At 35.4% G+C, this 18,319-nt stretch overlaps 1 protein-coding gene across 5 annotated transcripts in view; it reads left to right on the top strand.

Moving 5' to 3' along the window:
- Positions 1–18,319, top strand: part of Arhgap24 (Rho GTPase activating protein 24) — a 486,377-nt gene that overhangs the window by 446,327 nt on the left and 21,731 nt on the right. For all 5 annotated transcript variants that reach the window (XM_048784717.1, XM_048784718.1, XM_015499205.2 and 2 more), the window contains 3 exons: positions 6,993–7,125; positions 9,962–10,035; positions 12,234–12,355. In XM_048784717.1, coding sequence (XP_048640674.1) covers positions 6,993–7,125; positions 9,962–10,035; positions 12,234–12,355 — 329 coding nt within the window. The remainder of the gene's footprint in view (positions 1–6,992; positions 7,126–9,961; positions 10,036–12,233; positions 12,356–18,319) is intronic.

Below are 18,319 nucleotides of genomic sequence, written 5' to 3'. Positions count from 1 at the left end.
TGGTGGAAAGAGTGTCACAGAGGGAAGCTGCTCTCCTCACGGCAGCCAGGAAGCAGAGGGAGAGTTGAGGGAAGGGGCCACAAGGAATATGCACCTTTCCATAGCAAGACTTCAGTGACCCATCTCATCTAGCCATGCTCCACCTGCCTACAGTTGCCATCCAGTCTGTCTATTCAAGCTAGGATGAGCTAATTAAGTTATAACTCTCACAATCCAATCATTTCACCTCAGAATTCCTGCAGTAGCACAGGAGCTTTGGGAGGGATACTTCATATCCGAACCATAACAGGGAGTATTGTGGCTCCTGGTCAGCTTTGTTTATGTGAAGTTCAATGTTTAGGACATATAAACATGCAGTAGCAAGATTTGCTATTGAGGTGTACATTGTCATCATTGTAGAAAATTGTACTTATGGATTTATCCTGGGGACATCCATGAAAACAGTAACACCTAGAGGCCAGCAGAAAGGGAGCTTGGGAAATATGGCTACAAAATGGTGGCTAGAGGAGGAGAAGCTAAGAAGGTGGGGGGTGAAAGACCAGAGAGACATCAAAGAGGCAATGAAATAGACTTGCCCATGAGAAGTATTAGAAGTCAGGAGTAAACCAAAATCTATGATTTATTACCCAGTTTGAGGGTGTAGTTACTTTCTATTTGAGGAGTCTATTACTTAGAAGCACCAAACTCAAATTGCTCACAATCATCTCTTTCTATGGCTCTATTACCTGGCTATATTTTCAGGTATTTTGTTACTTTGATCATCTTGTTTGTATAAAGGAAGCTCTATTTGTGTGTGTGTTCACACGCTCATGCTCACAGGGTCAAAATGTTCGTTTTACATGATTAGCTTTGTGAGGGAGAAGTTTCTACACGCGTAATTCTATACATATAAACAATTCTAGAAGTGGGAAGGAAAAGAGCAATGTGACTATTGTTAAGCATGAACAACATTTTCCCAATATTGTTACTTCCACTTCCTCTTGAATTAGGGAATTTTGTGGGACGAGTATGTGACAAACAAGCTCCTGTGGAAGGATCCTGGGGCCACATTTAACTGCTAGCCATTGCCCACTGAACTCCCTCCTTTCCTTGGAAGAAGTTTTCTTCTCCAAATGCTTGTTCTATATCAGTGTTTCTTACTCTGGTTGCATACAAGAGTAAAATCTCATGTTCAGGTTATATCAGTCATATTTGCTTTAGCTATCTCAGTCCTCAATATTTTGAAATACTTTCCAGATGATACCAGTGTGCAAACCAAGGTTGACAATTACTATATCTCTATTCAGCATTGTTTCCATTAATCTGTATTTAACTGACAGCATGTTTTTGTTTTTCTGCTAATATTTCATTACTTAATACTGTAATAGTACTATGAACAGTTTTCTAGGAAAGCTCACCAAATGCAGATTTATGGATTGTATCACTCAGTCCTAACTACCATAACAAAATACCATAGACTGGGTGGCTTAAAAAACAAAAATTTATTTTTTCACACTTCTGGAAGTTTAAGACCAAGATAGGGGTTACATTATGGTTAGGGGCTGGTGAAGGCTCTCTTATTGACTTGCGGGTGGATGCCTTCTTGCTGGCTCCTCATGTGATTTTTCTGCAGTGTGGGCATGAAGGGATAGGGAGAAAGAAAACTCATAGTATCTCTTTTTATAAGGAGACTAATTCTGTCAGTCAAGGACCCCACTCTCATGACCTTGTCCAAACCTAATTGCCCCCCAAAGGCCTCTGTCTTTACATTAGGGGTTAGGGCTTCCACGTTTGGATGTGGAAGAAACATGATTCAGTCTACAAAAAGATAGCTGTGTAGTTCTCTGCCATCAGCACTTTTAAACAAGGAGAATTGAAATGGAATGAGCACAAACTCAATGTATTCCTGGAGTTGGCCTGGAGGTGAAACAATCTTTTGATTTTGTACATAATTTAGTGGTGACACTTATATAAGTGTTCAATAAATTGAGACAGTTGAACCAGATGCAAGTTTCACTGCCAAAAAAAAAAATGTACCAGTTTTGACAGATAAGTAATAAATAAGTTTGAACAGAAGCAGACTCTTCCAAATGGCATTTAGTTTAGTTTAGTTTAGAGCTGCTTAAACTTTTGGGTTAGCTTTTCTGTGTTTTGGTGAACTCAGTGGTGGAGCAGGTTGCTTAAGCAAGACATTTTGGGGCAGAGTTCATCCGGGCAGTGCTGTTGCATGCCTTCATTTTAATCTATGTTCTCCCTGGAGCCTGGTAGAGATGACATTATTATTTTCTTAATTTGAAGGTAATTCTTAGGTTCTCTTATTGTGCTCATTGCCGATAAGTCCACAATATCTTTAATAACTTCCTGTGTGAATGCATTGGAAATTCATTCTATTCAGTTAAATCAAGGGATTGATTATACTGTGTTCTGTGCATGGTAACCAGAATGAAAAATTCCCTTTTCTAATTATGAAGCTTAAGTGTTACAAGGTTTTGTCTATGTGGTTTTATATTTGTAATTATGGTGGCATTTGGATTTATCAGTGTGTATTAGTATATTTATTAGGGAAGGAAGAGTTGGGTTACAGGATGAGCAAGGAGGGATTGTTTTCAGATCTTTTATTCCCATTCAGATTAGTAAAAGCCTATTGTGCATAGATTTATAAACAGTGCAATGAGTTTCCAGGAAGTGCAGAGAATATTCTTAAGATCACATACCTGGCAGGGCATTAAAAGTTAGACTACACAGAGAGTGTTATAAAGTTGAAAAATTGAGCTTGGTAAGGAAATGTGTTGACAGGGACCAGGTAAAGATATAAGCTAAGCTCAAGGGAGGGGAAAAAAGGTCTCTGTTGTTCATCTATTTCACCTCCAGGTATCCTGAGGCAGTGCTCACCATAGGTGTTCAGGAACTATGTAGTGAATGAATGACAGATTCCAAAAGGATCAAAAGATGACCCATGAGAAAACAAAATTAGATCAATCATAGGAAGCTTCACGGAGGTCTTCAAGGTTGAAAACAGTAGTGAACACAAGGAAACAGGTTTCAAAAGTGAAGTCCAACCGCAGTATGAGGGGTAAACAATTCCCATGTGTTGATCAAGTAATCATATGTTTCAGAGCTCCTCCTGGTCTGGTAGCTTCTTTAACGAGCATTTTAGAGGTCCTCTCTCTTCTCTCTCTTTCTCTTTTCTATCACTGGATATGAAGTGTATGATTATTTTTCCTAGCTTCTGAGCAAATTCTGTTACCTGGTGAGTGAAAGAATCCTGAGTCTATATAGTGATTCTACATTACCAAGTAGTTTTGAAGTCCTACCAAAGGAACCTGAGGTTAATGTACCACCTATCTGTGTGATGTCCTGTTCAAGTGCCTCAAATGGGATTAATTACACAATCTACTGGTTGGATCACAGAGAGGGCCTAGAGTGTGGAGAGGTGTTGTTGTTGTTAGCCAGGTGACAATTTTTATTCTCCATTGTACATAGACTTTTGTCACAGTTAGTCACTTCACTTCACTTTGGCAAAGACTGAGATAAATATCTCTGAGGCAAAATAACATGTCATTGAAGGTGCATTAGGCTATTAACACAAAACATTGGTATCTATTTAATTAGTTGTATGTAGTAAAGTAAATATCAATGAATCAAAGTAGTGGATTTTTAGTCAGAGATATCAGGCTGGAGAGTTAGATGTGGAAGATTGTCATCTCATAGAGTAAACCTACAAAGAGATTTTTTCAGAGAAACCCCAGTCTCCCATTGCTCTAGGTAGTCTATTAGCAGCCAGGGCAGAGTGACCCAACGTGAGCCAGAGGGCATGAATCAGAAGAGGCAAAGCATGTTGGAGTCCATCCAAAAGTAATTGTTTCCTTCCATTCAGTAGGAAAGTACAAAGCCAAAATGAGAAAGCTGAAAAAAATGCAGAAGTCTCTATTTCTACAAAGAACGAGGTTTAATGAAGTCCCCCAAAAGAGTCATAAAATTTTAAGTCTTTAAACAAAACTTGAATAGCCTTCATTAATTGGGGAGAAAAAAGAAGACAGAAAATAGATAAGATCATTCTTTATTCTTTCTATGTCATTTTCATTTCGGTGTAATTACCTGTGGCCATATATACTATAATACTAAAAAGCTAAGGCAAAGGATTATTTCAGGCAAGGAATAAAATAATCATCCCACTCCATCTCTCTTACTTTGATTCATAGCTCAAATGTTTTAATTCTTGGAACATCACTGCAGCTTTGGTGTTAAGAACGTTGCTGGTAGAGGAAGAGTGATTCTGCTGTCTTCCATCCTTCACAATTTTCTCCGGGCCTCACAGTCTAACTTTGCAAGCTTGCCACCTAGTGTTCGAATGTTCTCAACACCAAAATGTTTCCCTTCTTCAGAAGCAAAATAATAGAGGAAGGAATTCAGGACGTTAACATAAAAACAGTGTGTTCCAGGAAAGTGAATGGAATGAATAAATCGTCAAAGAAATTCTAAAACAGATTTCTTGTTAAATATGTTCCTTTTTTTTCTTTATTATCTTCTTTCTTTATTGCATTTACTCATAAATATTTAACATAGTGTCTATATAGAAATATAAATTATATATAACACACTCTATATATTGAAATATATATGTACCTATTTTGTATTTTGATTTTATATTTTTCTCTCTCCCTACTTATAACTTTAGCAACATTTTGTCATTGACTCTAGAGGCAAAACAGACCCCACCCAGTCATGACAGTAGGTTGAATTAGAGTGAAGTCAAAAAGTGGAAGTAGTTTATTGGAACATTTGATTGCACTGCCTCTCCTGCCTCAGGCTGCGATTTTACTCCTGGTGACTGCTCTTTCAAGCCAGGCACTTTACTATATAGGAACAGAGACATAGAGGGTTTGGATACTTGTGAAATGAACAGCTTTACCAGTAAACAACAACACATATGAATTTTTTTTTTGTCTTACTACTGGAACTATTTTGGTCCATCTTTTTTTAAAAAAATTAGAAATTATTTTTTGAAATTAATAAGCCTGAACCTAGATTTCAAGAGGTCCTTGAGATGTGATTTTTATTCACAAATCTTTAAGAGGACCTCTTTATTGATATTGCCTTACCATTGACAATTTTTTAAAATATACTTATTTGTTAGAAAAATAAAGTTAATGTAACATGCCCCATTAGATCAAATCATCATTTTAATATCTTCAAAATCACTCATGGTATGCTTATTCTGACAGACTCTAACATCCACACAAGAAACCTCAGTGCTTGTCCCCAGGTAGGTAAAACTCTGTGGCTCATGAAGCTGCTCCCTGCCACTCTAACCATATCCACCCCCATCAGAGGCTCTGAATTTCCCAGTCTTTTACCAGGTCTTTAAGGGCACAAGGCAGCCTCCCTCTTCAAACTGTTTCCCTTCCTTGCTTTAATCAGTAATGCACTTCTCTGTCCTTCTGCTCTCAGTTCACTCTACTACACCCTTCCAATCTTAGTCCAACCCTCATTTCCTCAGAGAAGCCCACCCTCTGCCTGGTTAGTCCTCTCTTGTTATTAAACAACATCCTATAGTTTTCCTTCTTACCACCCACTACAACTCTATAATTACATAGTATATTATCATTGGCTTAATATTTGCTGACCCCACTAAATTATAAATTATAAGCAGGCTTGAAAAATACTTTATTTGTTAATTCCTGAGACCCTAGCCACTGTGTTTTCTATAGTGTTCAACACAGAATAGATACGCAGTAAATACTTGATGAAATCAATCCATGAGTTCAAAATTGAGAACTGAGAGGCACATTGTCCTAGCTCACATACATATGGCATCACCATTGGGAAAAGAGAGTACTCCCTAGTGCCTGCATCCCAGCTTCTATTCTAAAGGCAGAGCCTTCCAGGGTCTTACCCACTCCTAAAGCTGGGAGTATGGTATAATCTTTTACTTCTTACAGAATCCCCTGATTTACTTACTACCACATTTCCTGCCTCACTTAAGTATTCAACCTGCTTTTTCTCCCCCCAAATAAATAACTCTCACTCAAAAAAAGTTTGGTTCCCCTCTTTCCTGTTATCCATCTTCATGGATTAACATGGAACGGGAATAAAGAGAAGAAAATATACATTCACATTCAGTAAATCATTCTGCCACTCTGGTGTTCTGCAGGGGATAAGTATAAATTATACGAGTTATGTAAAGAATATGTTAAAATTGTAATTGTTTATTTTCAGAGGATTTCCTTTTTCTTTCTAGAGGGATCTAAGAATTCCCAACTCTTTTAGAATAGTAGACAAGCAATTATGCTGAGAGCCAATCATCTTCATAATGAGTTGTGCTTAAAAAGTGTGTCATGCTAAGCTTCAAGTATCTGGAACCAATCACCAATGTCTCCCCAAAATGAGTTCAACATTTTGAGAGATGAAGTCAGGATTCAGAAGTAATGAATTCTGACAGAGAATACAAATATACACAAACATAAATTTGGTATTTGTTGTAAAGTGTATTATATTTTGTGGCCTGATATATTCTCATAGTTTTCCAAAGCTAACACTTTTGCTTGCCATCCAATATACACATATGAATCAGATATAACTTTCCCACATTCATATATGAATACACAATGAGTGAAACACCACATCATGTACAACTGCAAGAATGGGGTCCTAATTAGAATAAGTTATTCTCTATATTGGTATAATATGCTGAAATTCACTCTACTGATATGTGTATCTAAAAAGAACAAATAAAAAAATACACACCTAGGGAAAATGCTTGAACTTTCAACTATTTTCACACCACATGAAGGAGTTTGAAAATGTCTTGTCACTCTCTCTTTCCCACCCGTGGTGGCGTCTAACAGACATTACAAAAGTGTGTGCTCCCTGGAAAATAGATTGACTGATTCCGTTGCAAACTTAGATAGAATTGGGACTCCTTGGCATATATTTCACACTCATAATAAAAATAATAAACTAAATGATATAAAGTTACCCCCTAAAATACCTTTCAACTTCTGTCTCCATAGCAACACGGATGTGCATACAGTGGCCTCACTCCTTAAACTGTATCTTCGAGAACTTCCAGAACCAGTTATTCCATACGCTAAGTATGAAGATTTCTTGTCATGTGCCAAGCTGCTCAGCAAGGAAGAGGAAGCAGTAAGTTTATGCATTTGTTTCTACATAAGCTTTGGTTTGCAGGTTTTGTCTGTGTTTTTACTATTTAATTTGCAATTTTCCTCTTGTCCTATTCTTGGACATTTCCCCCTATTCTCTACATCACACACATTTAGACCTTCTATGCACAACTCAAGTCCCATTTCTGTTCCCTGTCTGATCAGAAAGAAGAATGTGGCTGAATGAATGAAATCAGTGCTTTATGGCACTTGCTCCCCTAAAGGGTTGATTTGTGGTGCTACATTAGGTCACATCTTCCAAGAAGAACATGGGCACCTTGTTTTATAATCTCCTTTTTTGAGTACCTCCAAAGTATCTCAAATAATGGCCTATAAACCAAATCCTACTGCCTGCCTATTTTTGTTAAAAACAGCTTAATTGAGATGTAATTACCGTACTGTACAATCAACGGTTTAAACTTTATAATTCAGTACTTATATATTCTCAGAGTTGTGCAACCAGCACCAAAATTCAATTTTAGAATATTTACAAAATTTCTATTTCCCTAAAACAAATCTCATAGCCTCTGTGAATTCCCCTTTCCCTCGCTCTTGGCAAATACTAATCTAATTTCTTCCCCTATGGGTATGCCTCTGCTGGACATTTTATATAAACAGGATCATTCAATATGTTGTTTTCTGTGACTAGGCTTTTTCATCTTTTTCAAAGTTCATTCACATTGTACCATCTATCAGTATTTCATTTTTTAAATTTCCAAACAGTATTCCATTTTTTATTCATTCATCAGTTTTTAAATTTCCATTATTTGACTATTAACAATAATGCTGCTATGAACATTTATGTGCCAAGGTTTGCATGGAAATATGTTTTAATTTCACTCAAAGATAGAATTGCTGGTCCATATGTAGCTCTATTTTTTTTTCCAAAAAGATTGTGCCATTTTTAATTCCCATCAGGCATGTGTGCAGATTCCAATCTCTTTACATCTCTGCCATCACTTACTGTTATCTGCCTTTTTGACCACAGACATTCTAATACGTGTCAGGAGTGTATCATTGAGGTTTGAATGGCATTTTCCTGATGGCTAATGATGTTAAATATTTTTTCATGGTGTTTATTGGCTATTTATATACTTTCTTTGGAAAAATATCTATTCAGATTAGTTTCCTATTTTTAATTGCATTACAACCATCCCAGTCTCTCAGGTGATTGATTCCAGGCCTCCTTGCAGATACCTAAATCCATGAATGTTCAAGTCCTTTACATAAAATGGTGTAGTGTTTGCATATAACCTAGGCATAGCTTCCTGGATACTTTAAATCATCTCTAAATTATTTGTAGTACATAGTACAAAGTAAATGCTGTGTTAATAGTTGTTATTCTATGTTGTTTAGGGAACAGTGACAAGAAAAATGTCAGTACTGTTCAGTACAGATACAGTTTTTTTCCTAACATTTTTAATCTGCAGTTGGTTGAATCCATGAATATGGAGGACCAACTGTATTTGTCTTATTATTGAGTTGTAAGAATTTATATAGTTAAATCATGTTCCTTATCAGATATATGATTTACTAATATTTCTCCCATTTAAATTATTATTTCTTCATTTTCCTGATGATGTCCTTTAAAGTATAAAACCTTTTTCATCTTGATGAAGTATTTCATGTATTTTATTTATTTTTATTTGGTCATTTGTGCTTTTTGTGTCATATCTAAGAAGCCTGTGTTTAAGAAAAAGTCATATTTACTCCTCTATGGTCTTCTAAGAATCTTGTAACTTCAACTCTTACACTGAGATCTTTGTTCCATTTTAAGCTCATGATACAATGCAGGGAAAGGAGCCAACTTTATTCTTCTGCATGTGGATATCCAGTAGTTTCAGCACCATTTTTTTTTTTGAAGACTCTTCTTTCTTCCATTGAACTCTCTTGCCATAATTGTCAAAACTGCTGCCTATTTTTACAAATGCAATTTCATTTTTGTTGTTGTTGTTTCATAATATCAACTGTGGCTGTTTTTGTATAACAACAGAATAGTCAGGTAGTTATAAAAGAGACCATGTGTCCTGTAAAGCCTAAAATACTTACTAACTGACCCTTTACAGGTAGAAGAAATCAGACCGAATTATCAATTGGCTTTTCTAGGGCCATTTACATTTTAGAGGAAGTTCTACATGAGAAGAACAGAAGAAATTAATCCCTTGTGAACTTTCCAGGAAGATTAGGCGTTCCAACCCTCTTTGTGTCACAACTGATGATATACTGTAGGCATGACCAATCCAGAGAGATTGAATAGTCAGTAGGCATGTGTTTATCTAACTTCTAGGCATGGTGAAAATGGGAAGGACCTTCACTACATCAAAGCTATTTTTGTTTTCAACTAATGAGTCTGTCATCCCTTTTCAGTCATTGTGAACAACTGTTAAAAATGTTAAAAGAGCTTCACTTAAGTCTGTTTCTCTACAAATAATACATAACAGTGGGGATATGTTCTGAGAAACATCTTTAATATGTTTCATCACTGTGCAAATATCTTAACATGTACATATACAAACTAAGATGTCCATACCATCATTAGATGAATGGTATAATCTTTTGGACCACCTTCCTATATGTAGTCATGATTGATTGGCACATTATTGTACTATGTTGACTGCAGTTATGGGAAATATTTTAAATACTTATACATTTCTGAAAATATTTCTAAAATATTCCCCCATAACAGTGGAACATCTTCAGGAAAGACTCTTTCACTGATAATATGTGCTGAAATAAAGAACAATATTGCTATTTTCTACTTACTTTATTAACAAGACCAATACATAGATGACATTAATTCTCTTCTTCTTTGTACTCAGGGTGTTAAGGAATTAGCAAAGCAGGTGAAGAGTTTGCCAGTGGTGAATTACAACCTTCTCAAGTATATTTGCAGGTAAGAACCCTCATAAAGACAAAACTAAACAAAATAAGACTATATTTAGCCTGTTCATAACTATACTCGACAATGAATAAAGCCCCTTAACTGCTCTAAGCTCCTATGTTAATCTCTGAAAAATTAGAAAGTTTGATAAGGCTATCTCTAAAGTTTCTCTGAGAACTGCAGTTGCTTACTTTTGTAATTTGATGCTTTAGAAATCTCTCTTGCCTCCACATATTAAAGATAAACGTTGCTTTGAACTTCCATCCAAGTTGTTTGTGCTGTGTAGGGAATGGCATTGTAGGAAAAGGAGCAGGGACCTTGGCCTGAGGTGGATCTGTGTGGGAATGCAGGTTCCATCAGTGACTACCCCTATGTCTTTATGCAGTGTTCTTATCCTTTCTGAGTTTCAAGGTCTTAATAGAGACGGTGGTGAAGAACACAGCCCACACAGCTGACTAGGAGCAATGTAGTTTAAGATCCATGCCAGACACTGTGCAGTTCATTGTCAATGTAACTGAGTAGGATTTCTAAAACCTCCCACCATAACTTTTTCTAGTGATTTTTATGTTTAGAAGAAAGTAGGACCTTAGGTTTCAGAATATGAAAAAGCAAGATGCAATTTCAGTGGCATTGTATGCTTATTAACATATGAGACTTCCCTCCTAAGATTTTGAACTAATTCAGGTTATTAGAGTAGATGAGAAAGAGGTCACGTTCTCTTTAAGTAAGAGGGGATGAAAAGGCAAGTCTTTTTATCTCCACAATAGAAGCACTTGACTTTTTTTGAAGCATTTAAACAGACTTTTAAGATTTCATCTCAAATAAGAAACAATGGTTTGACTTTTTGCCTTGGCTTTACTGTGATTTAGGCTGTGTATCAGGAACATTTAGAAATAGGTACCTTTAAAAAGTCATGGTATAATAGTTAAGAGCACAGATTCCTGTGTCTCAGCTCTGTCACTATCTAACTCTGTCCTTAAAGAAGATTTTCAACCTCTTTGTTACCTGAAGTCTCTCATATGTAAAATGGAGATAATAATAGTACCCACCTAATGGGGACACTTTAAGAATTAGATAAGTTAACGCCGTGACTCACATATAATTGTGCTAGATAAATATGCTGTTTTTATTTTTCATCATTTCCTTTTTATCACATTAAGACAATTAGCAAGCCATGAAATAAAATCACTGGTAGAAATGAAGAGGAGGTAAGGAATGAAAAAGGGTTTAAAGATCACAAAAGCAATCTCTTCTACTAAAACCTTCTGGGAAAAGGGCTATTTCATGCCTTTTATTCTTGAGAACCTAATAAATTGAAGCAATTTGTTCTTGCAGTTTTTCATATCAGTCGAACTGATGTTTTATTTTCCACAATATTTGATCTTATTATTTTAGCAGACTACAAATTTGAACATCACAAATTCCTCCACAAAGAAGGCAGATTCCTCCTGTTTAAAAGTTAGGATGATCCTATATACAATTATCTTACTGAATATGTATGTATACTTAATACTTCATTAAGAAATTAGAAGGGATGTTAGTCAGTTTTCCATTATCGCAACAAAATCCCTGAGATAATGAACTTGAAAAGAAGAAAGGTTTATTTTGGCTCATGGTTTCAGAGGTTTTAGTCTATAATTAATTGACCCTGTTGATTTGAGGCAAGGTATTATATCAAGATATATATATATATATATATATATATATATATATATATATATATATATCAAGGAAGTACAGGACAACACCATTCACTTCAGAACAGAGGTGTGAAAGAGAGACACAGGAAGAGACAAGGTAATTGATATCTCAATTATGGAAAATCCTCCCACTAGGCTTCTAAAGTTTCCACCACATCCCAAGAGTGCCTCAAACCTTTAACACATAAGCCTTTTGGGGACAATTATCCAAACTATAACAAAAAGGAATGCATGTCCATGACTCTCAAGTTCATACTAACATTGTCCAAACACACTTGCTCCTTTAATTGACAGAGCAAATCAATCCAGGATATGATCCTTATAGTTTGAGCCTTCATAATTTGCAGTATAATTTTTCTACATTGAAGTGAAAGATGTTTGAATTTCTAAATGGTTTTGTTTCAGTAATCATCTTTGAGTACAGTTCAATTCATGTTTCCTAATGATCCAATTTATTTCACTGAAAAATATATTCCTGTTATGTTTCAATCATATTCTTACAACTGCTAGGTTCTTGGACGAAGTGCAGTCCTATTCAGGAGTTAACAAAATGAGTGTGCAGAACTTGGCAACTGTCTTTGGTCCTAATATCCTGCGCCCCAAGGTGGAAGATCCTTTGACCATCATGGAGGGTAAGCAAATGATTATCTTACAGCCTTTTGGTGGTTGGCTAGAGTCTATTCTTGTCTGAGCAAACTAAGGATATATATGAATCCATGACAACTCCATTTATTGACTCTATTCATTACTTAAATATAAAAATCTTCTTTGGGAATTGACATTTTTTTTCAAGTTACCAAGAAGAAAAATTATAAAATGATTCCCCAGTATTCTTATAAGAACAAGTAGAACTTCCATGAAACAATAAATCCTTTGAAAAGTATTAGATGAAAGAACTGATAACCTTTAGATCACTTTGTAAGTCCAGGGAAATTTACAGAAAATTCAAAAGGTTATTTTTAGTTGATATGTATTCATTAGTTTGGGCTTTTGGGAGACAGATTTCAAGAAGTGAAGAAACTTGATCTTTTATAAGACAATGCCATTTATTTAATTGTGAGTTGAAACTTGAAGGAAAATCTGTTATCCAAATTCCGAAATGCCTCAAATTATCTCCCACAATGAACTGTTATTTCTGTTTCTTTTCATTAGTCCTCACTTCTTTGGTTCATTTTTGATTTGTGGCCATTACTAACATCATTGTTTCCTGCAAATTGGAGTAATTGAGCATTTAAGAATTCAATAGGGAAGATGGAAGGATAAAGAAAAATTGTTTTTAATTTTATTCTGAGTTTATTTAGACTAGAAAAAAAATATTGCCCTTGGTGGTGTGAATTCTATTCTCTGATATTTCTCCTTTCTTGAAAATTCTAAGTTTCATTACTTTATATCTTGTATTTGAGAAAGAAAGCTTTTGAGTATCTGCCTATATTTCCACAGCTTAATCCCCTTTGTGTAATACCGAGGGCAATATAAGTTGAACATCAGATATTTGGAAATAGATTGTCCAGAAAATTTAATTTGCATCTAAAAAGTTGGGCAGATATTATAAAATGTTAGATTTGCAAGTACAGGAAACATAAAATTACTTTAGTTTGTAGTTTTTAAAAAACCTTATTATAAATTAAAATATAGACTATAGAGAAAACCAACACACACACACACACACACACACACACACACACCACAATGAGTTATATAAGACAATCACTTCAGAAATTACCACATAAGTCAAGAAGAATGCTTCCAGGCATCCCCAAAAGCCCTCCTTGTGCCCTGACCAATCATAATTTCTACTATCTAAACATGAAAGTATTTACACAAATTATTCCCCCTATTTTTGCAGTTTCACTACCCATAGAGATTTCCCCATACATTATAGTAATGTTTCTTCTTCCCTTACTAGATACCACCCTTACTTAATACACTTAAGAATCTTTGGGTTTTAAATATGTGAATTTGTCACCTGGCACTGTGAATTGGGAGGTTCAGGCAAGAGGATTGCAATTTGAAGGTTGGCATCAGCAACTTAAGGAGATCCTGTCTTAAAAAAAAAAAAAAAAAATATATATATATATATATATATATTTAGTTGTAGGTGGACACAATNTATATATATATATACACACACACACACACACACACACACACACACACGCACACACACACTCACACACACACACACAGGCATATACACTTACCAATAAAAGAAATTTGTATCAAAAATTCACATTATGCTTCCAATTCAAAATCATGAATTTTTGTTCATTCTCTTCTCTGTTAGTTTTATCACCTTTCTTCCAAAGATTCCTGGTTCTCAAAGATATTGAAGATGAGAGAATTAGAATTTGTAGTAGTTAATCATTTTCTCTGAGCCTCATCACACACACAATAGTTTTAAAATAATAATAATAATAGCAATGTTATCAACATCAATATGATTAACTATAAACATTCAAAACCTTTTTTGCATATGTTTTTCTGATCCTCTTTTTATTCTTTTAATGTGTATCGTATCTTCATTGTCAGAGTGTATACCCCTTGTACACTATATTCTCTCCCTCTAGTCTTCAATTAGTTTTATATATAAACTATATAATGTTTATATACATACATGCATACATATACATACATTTATGTATATGTATACATTATAATTTAGTCATATATATTGTGTGTATTTTAAATGCTCACCAGCAGCCCTCATAATGATGTTTTTCTACCTAGCAGTTCTCACAGTATGGTCCACAGAACCCTGGGGGCTTCTAGGATGCATTCAGAAGGTCCATAGATTCAAGCATATTTTTATAATAATACTAAGATGGTGTTTCCCTCTCACTGTGTTGACATTTACACTGATGGTATCAAAGTAATGATAGGTAAAAAATCTAGCACCTTACTATGAATCAAGGCAGTGCTGCCAGGCTTCACTAGCATCATATTCTTCACCACCAAGCACTTCAGAGAGAAGAAAATGCCGGTTTTACTTTTGTTGAACAGCAAAAATAATTAATTGCATTCCACTTTGCGCCTGAGAACACATGTTGTTAATAATAGGGTAAAGTACCAAGCTCTGTGTATAAAATATTTGTGCATACCATCTTTAAAGTCATACAGTGATTGGCTCAAGGACAGTGTTTGTCTGATTATCAGAGTTGCAAGCCTTTCTAGTTGCTTTTTCAGAAAACTCTGGTTTGACTTGAAAAACCGAGAAACACATTATGGTTATTCAGACTTGAGCATTTTGCAGACATGTTTTCACAAAGGACTTAAGTTAAGCTCTCACAGAATTACAACTGGCAGAATTTTGTCATTGACCTTTCTCATAAAAACTTTTGACTAACACCTTAAGCTTAACAGGTTTCTAAGGATTAGCCACTTCTGAGGTGAGATCCATCTTGAATCAGCCCTCTGCATTGTCCAGGAAATGTCCTGGGGCACTTGGGGGTTTTCTGCTTTTGGGTCCATCAGCATCTCCTTTGCTTCCTTCTCCTTCCTCTACGCATATACTGACTCCGTGCTCGTTTTAATGGGAGAATTTCAGGAAATTCAATACCATCTTCCTAGAAGACAGTGTTTTTATTGTTTTTCTTTAACTTTATGGCAACTCTTGTTGCTGTTTTAGAAGAAATCCTTTAAACATTATGTAGTGTCCCACTGTTACCTGTTGCCAATAAGAAACTTGATACCCAGAGAAAAATAATTTTCTCTAAATACACTGATAATATGAAAGAAATAGGAGCATAAGTAGACAAATATGTTTTTAAAGAATATAGAAAATGAAGCAGTAAAATAATCCCATCTGCTGTCATAATTTGGCGGGTCCACACAAGCTGTCAGTTCCATGGGAGTTCAGTCCTTTCCCCCTGGGGGTGATCAGGACACTGGGGGTTTCACAGCAACCAAACCTGGAGATTTCTCAGATCACAGAACTTACTCAGTTACTTCCTCTTCCTGCCTCAGTGTGAGCCAGTATTTCAAGAAACAATATTCTTGCCTCCAAACATAATTGAAAACAAGTTGGATGTTTATTGTGGTCTCCAGAGAAAACCAAATCTGACTGCATTCTCAGTGTATAGAAAGTTGGTTGAAAATATTCTGTAATACTTGATAGGTTAATGTTATCCAGCTGTATTGGCCAGCCATAAATATCTCCCATGGGAATGCTTAAAGGAGCATTGAGTTGACTGTTAGGATGTTGGTTTGTCTGGTTGGTTTAAGATGCAGGATGGCTAGTCAGTTACATTTTCAAATGATCTATTCTAATTTTTTAGTCCACATATCTGAATTTTTGACAGAAAATATAATTGCTATTTTTCTCCTGATTAAGTTTGAAAAGAATTATAAAATTATTTTGAGCCAGTTACCATTTTACCAGTCACTAAAGACATCATTTCCTTGTGTTATTCAAGTTTTAGTATAAGGGACTATATTGTGTTTTCAGTATTTGATTTTATTTGTGCTTTGAGGCTCTATTTAATTTTTCTAATAAAACTTTGTTAATTCTCTAATTTCAATAGAATAGTCATATCTAATAGCAGAATTTACTCAATCAACATAATAATCTTTAAAAATCTCTTAATTCATTTATTTATTCAATAAATGTTCATTAAGCAACTACTTATGCCATGTTCTTCAGTAAGCCTGCAAAGATGAGAAAGAAAAAGTTTGGTCTTCAAAATAGGTATAGTTGGAGTATTTAACATAATCATTTAATTATAATATAGTATGAAAATATTATATGCAGGATATGTTGAAGGGTTATGATAGCAACAATTAGGGAATGATGATCTTTCTCTTAGAGGTCAGTCATTCTCCCAGAGAAAGAAACAAAGCCATATGTAAGGAGACATATGCCTTAGTCTGTTTTGGATGCTATAACACAATACCATGGACTGAGTAGCTTATCAACAATAGAAATTTATTTCTCACACTTTGGGAGGTTGGGAAGTCTGAGATCAAGGAACAGTTAAATTTAGTGCCTGGTGAGGCCCCTTTTCCTTTTTAACTGACAGCTATCTTCTCACTGAGTCCTCAAAGGAAGAGAAGGTGAGAGAGCTCTCTGAAATCCCCTGTTAAGGGCACTAATATAATTCATGAGGGCTCTACCCTCATGACCTGATCATCTCCCTAGTTTCTACTACCATGACATTGAGGGTTAAGATTTTAGCACAGAATTTGAAGAGGACACTAACATTCTGTTTTTAACAGAAAAATCACAGTGTGTCTGAGTAAAAAAAATTATTAAGGACTGTTATCAGAGCATATAGGAAGATTGGTGAATGAAAATCTGGGAAGACCTCACAACATTCTCAAGGTCCTATTAACCATTCTGAACTCAGGAATATTTAATACTTATCAAACAAGAGGGTGTTGAGAGGTTTATTGTTCCATAAAGTAATTCTGGAAATTCTGGGGATTAGTTATGGGAAGATAGGTAGAATTGGGACTAAATGTAGACCCTGATTCCCACTGGCTGAGTTCCAAGGTTGATTTTGTGTTTGTGCTCGCACTTCCTAGTCATTTCCTACATCCACATTTGATGTAAGGAACATTACAATCCAAGCAAATATACCCTGAGGCTGGTATTACTCCTGAGACATAACAAATGTATGCAACAGTAGATGTAAGAGTAAGTTTACTCTATGTGTAAAAAGCATTTTACACCTCCGTAGTAGTTTTCATTATAATTTCAACAACAGACCTAAATAAAAACTGCTTGTGTTGGTAAGTAAACTTTATTTTTAAAAATCTTTCTTTTAAAATTCTCTTGTATTTTAAAAGGCTTTAATTATGACAATTTTTGAAGTTTAGGCTTTATCAAAATTAAAACTATTGTTTGAAAATCTTCTAAAAATAACAAAAGGACAAGCCACAGGCATGTAGAATATATTTGCAAATCGTAGTATATCTGATTAAAGAATTGTTTTAAAAGTATATAAAGAATTTATGCAATATAAGGCAGTAAACCTAATGAGAATATAGAAAAAAAGTTGTTTTTTTTTTTTAAAAAACCACATAATCAAAGAAGACAGGCAAATAACAAAAAGAACATATCTTTGTCCAGCAGGGAAATGAAAATTTAAACTATAATGAGACATCACTACACATCCCCTGCAAAGTACAAATTAATACTGAAAATACCAAGCATGCATGGTAGAAATATAAAATGGTAGCGCCATTTTAAAGAAAAAGTAAGCAAGTTCTTATAAACTTAAATATATGGTAACCACAACACCCAATAGAACAATATGTTACGAAAAAAAGAAACATTAATATTTTAAAGACTTGTATTCAAGGAAGGAAGATGGCGGCGAGGGGAGTGCATTGCCCCCGTGTGCTGCTTCACTGTGTGGGAGTATGACAAGTCAGGACGGCTAAAGGATATCTTGTTAGGAATTTCCAGCAATAGTGGGGTGCTCCGGAACCTGGAGGAAGGATTTCCATCGCATGAGGATCGGCTACGGGGACTCAAACGCGAGAGGTTTGTCGCACGGAGGGTAACACTGCTTATTCAGCAAATCGCCCCGCGGCTAGAGTCTGCAGCGCGCGCTGGGATAGAGACGCAGGGTTACAGCGCTGCAGTTTCTGCCAGC

Source organism: Marmota marmota, unplaced genomic scaffold (genome assembly GCF_001458135.2).
Source record: "Marmota marmota marmota unplaced genomic scaffold, marMar, whole genome shotgun sequence".
Classification (NCBI taxonomy): domain Eukaryota; kingdom Metazoa; phylum Chordata; class Mammalia; order Rodentia; family Sciuridae; genus Marmota; species Marmota marmota.
Note: the sequence above shows the minus strand (reverse complement) of the source record. Positions and strands in the feature narration are given on the sequence as shown.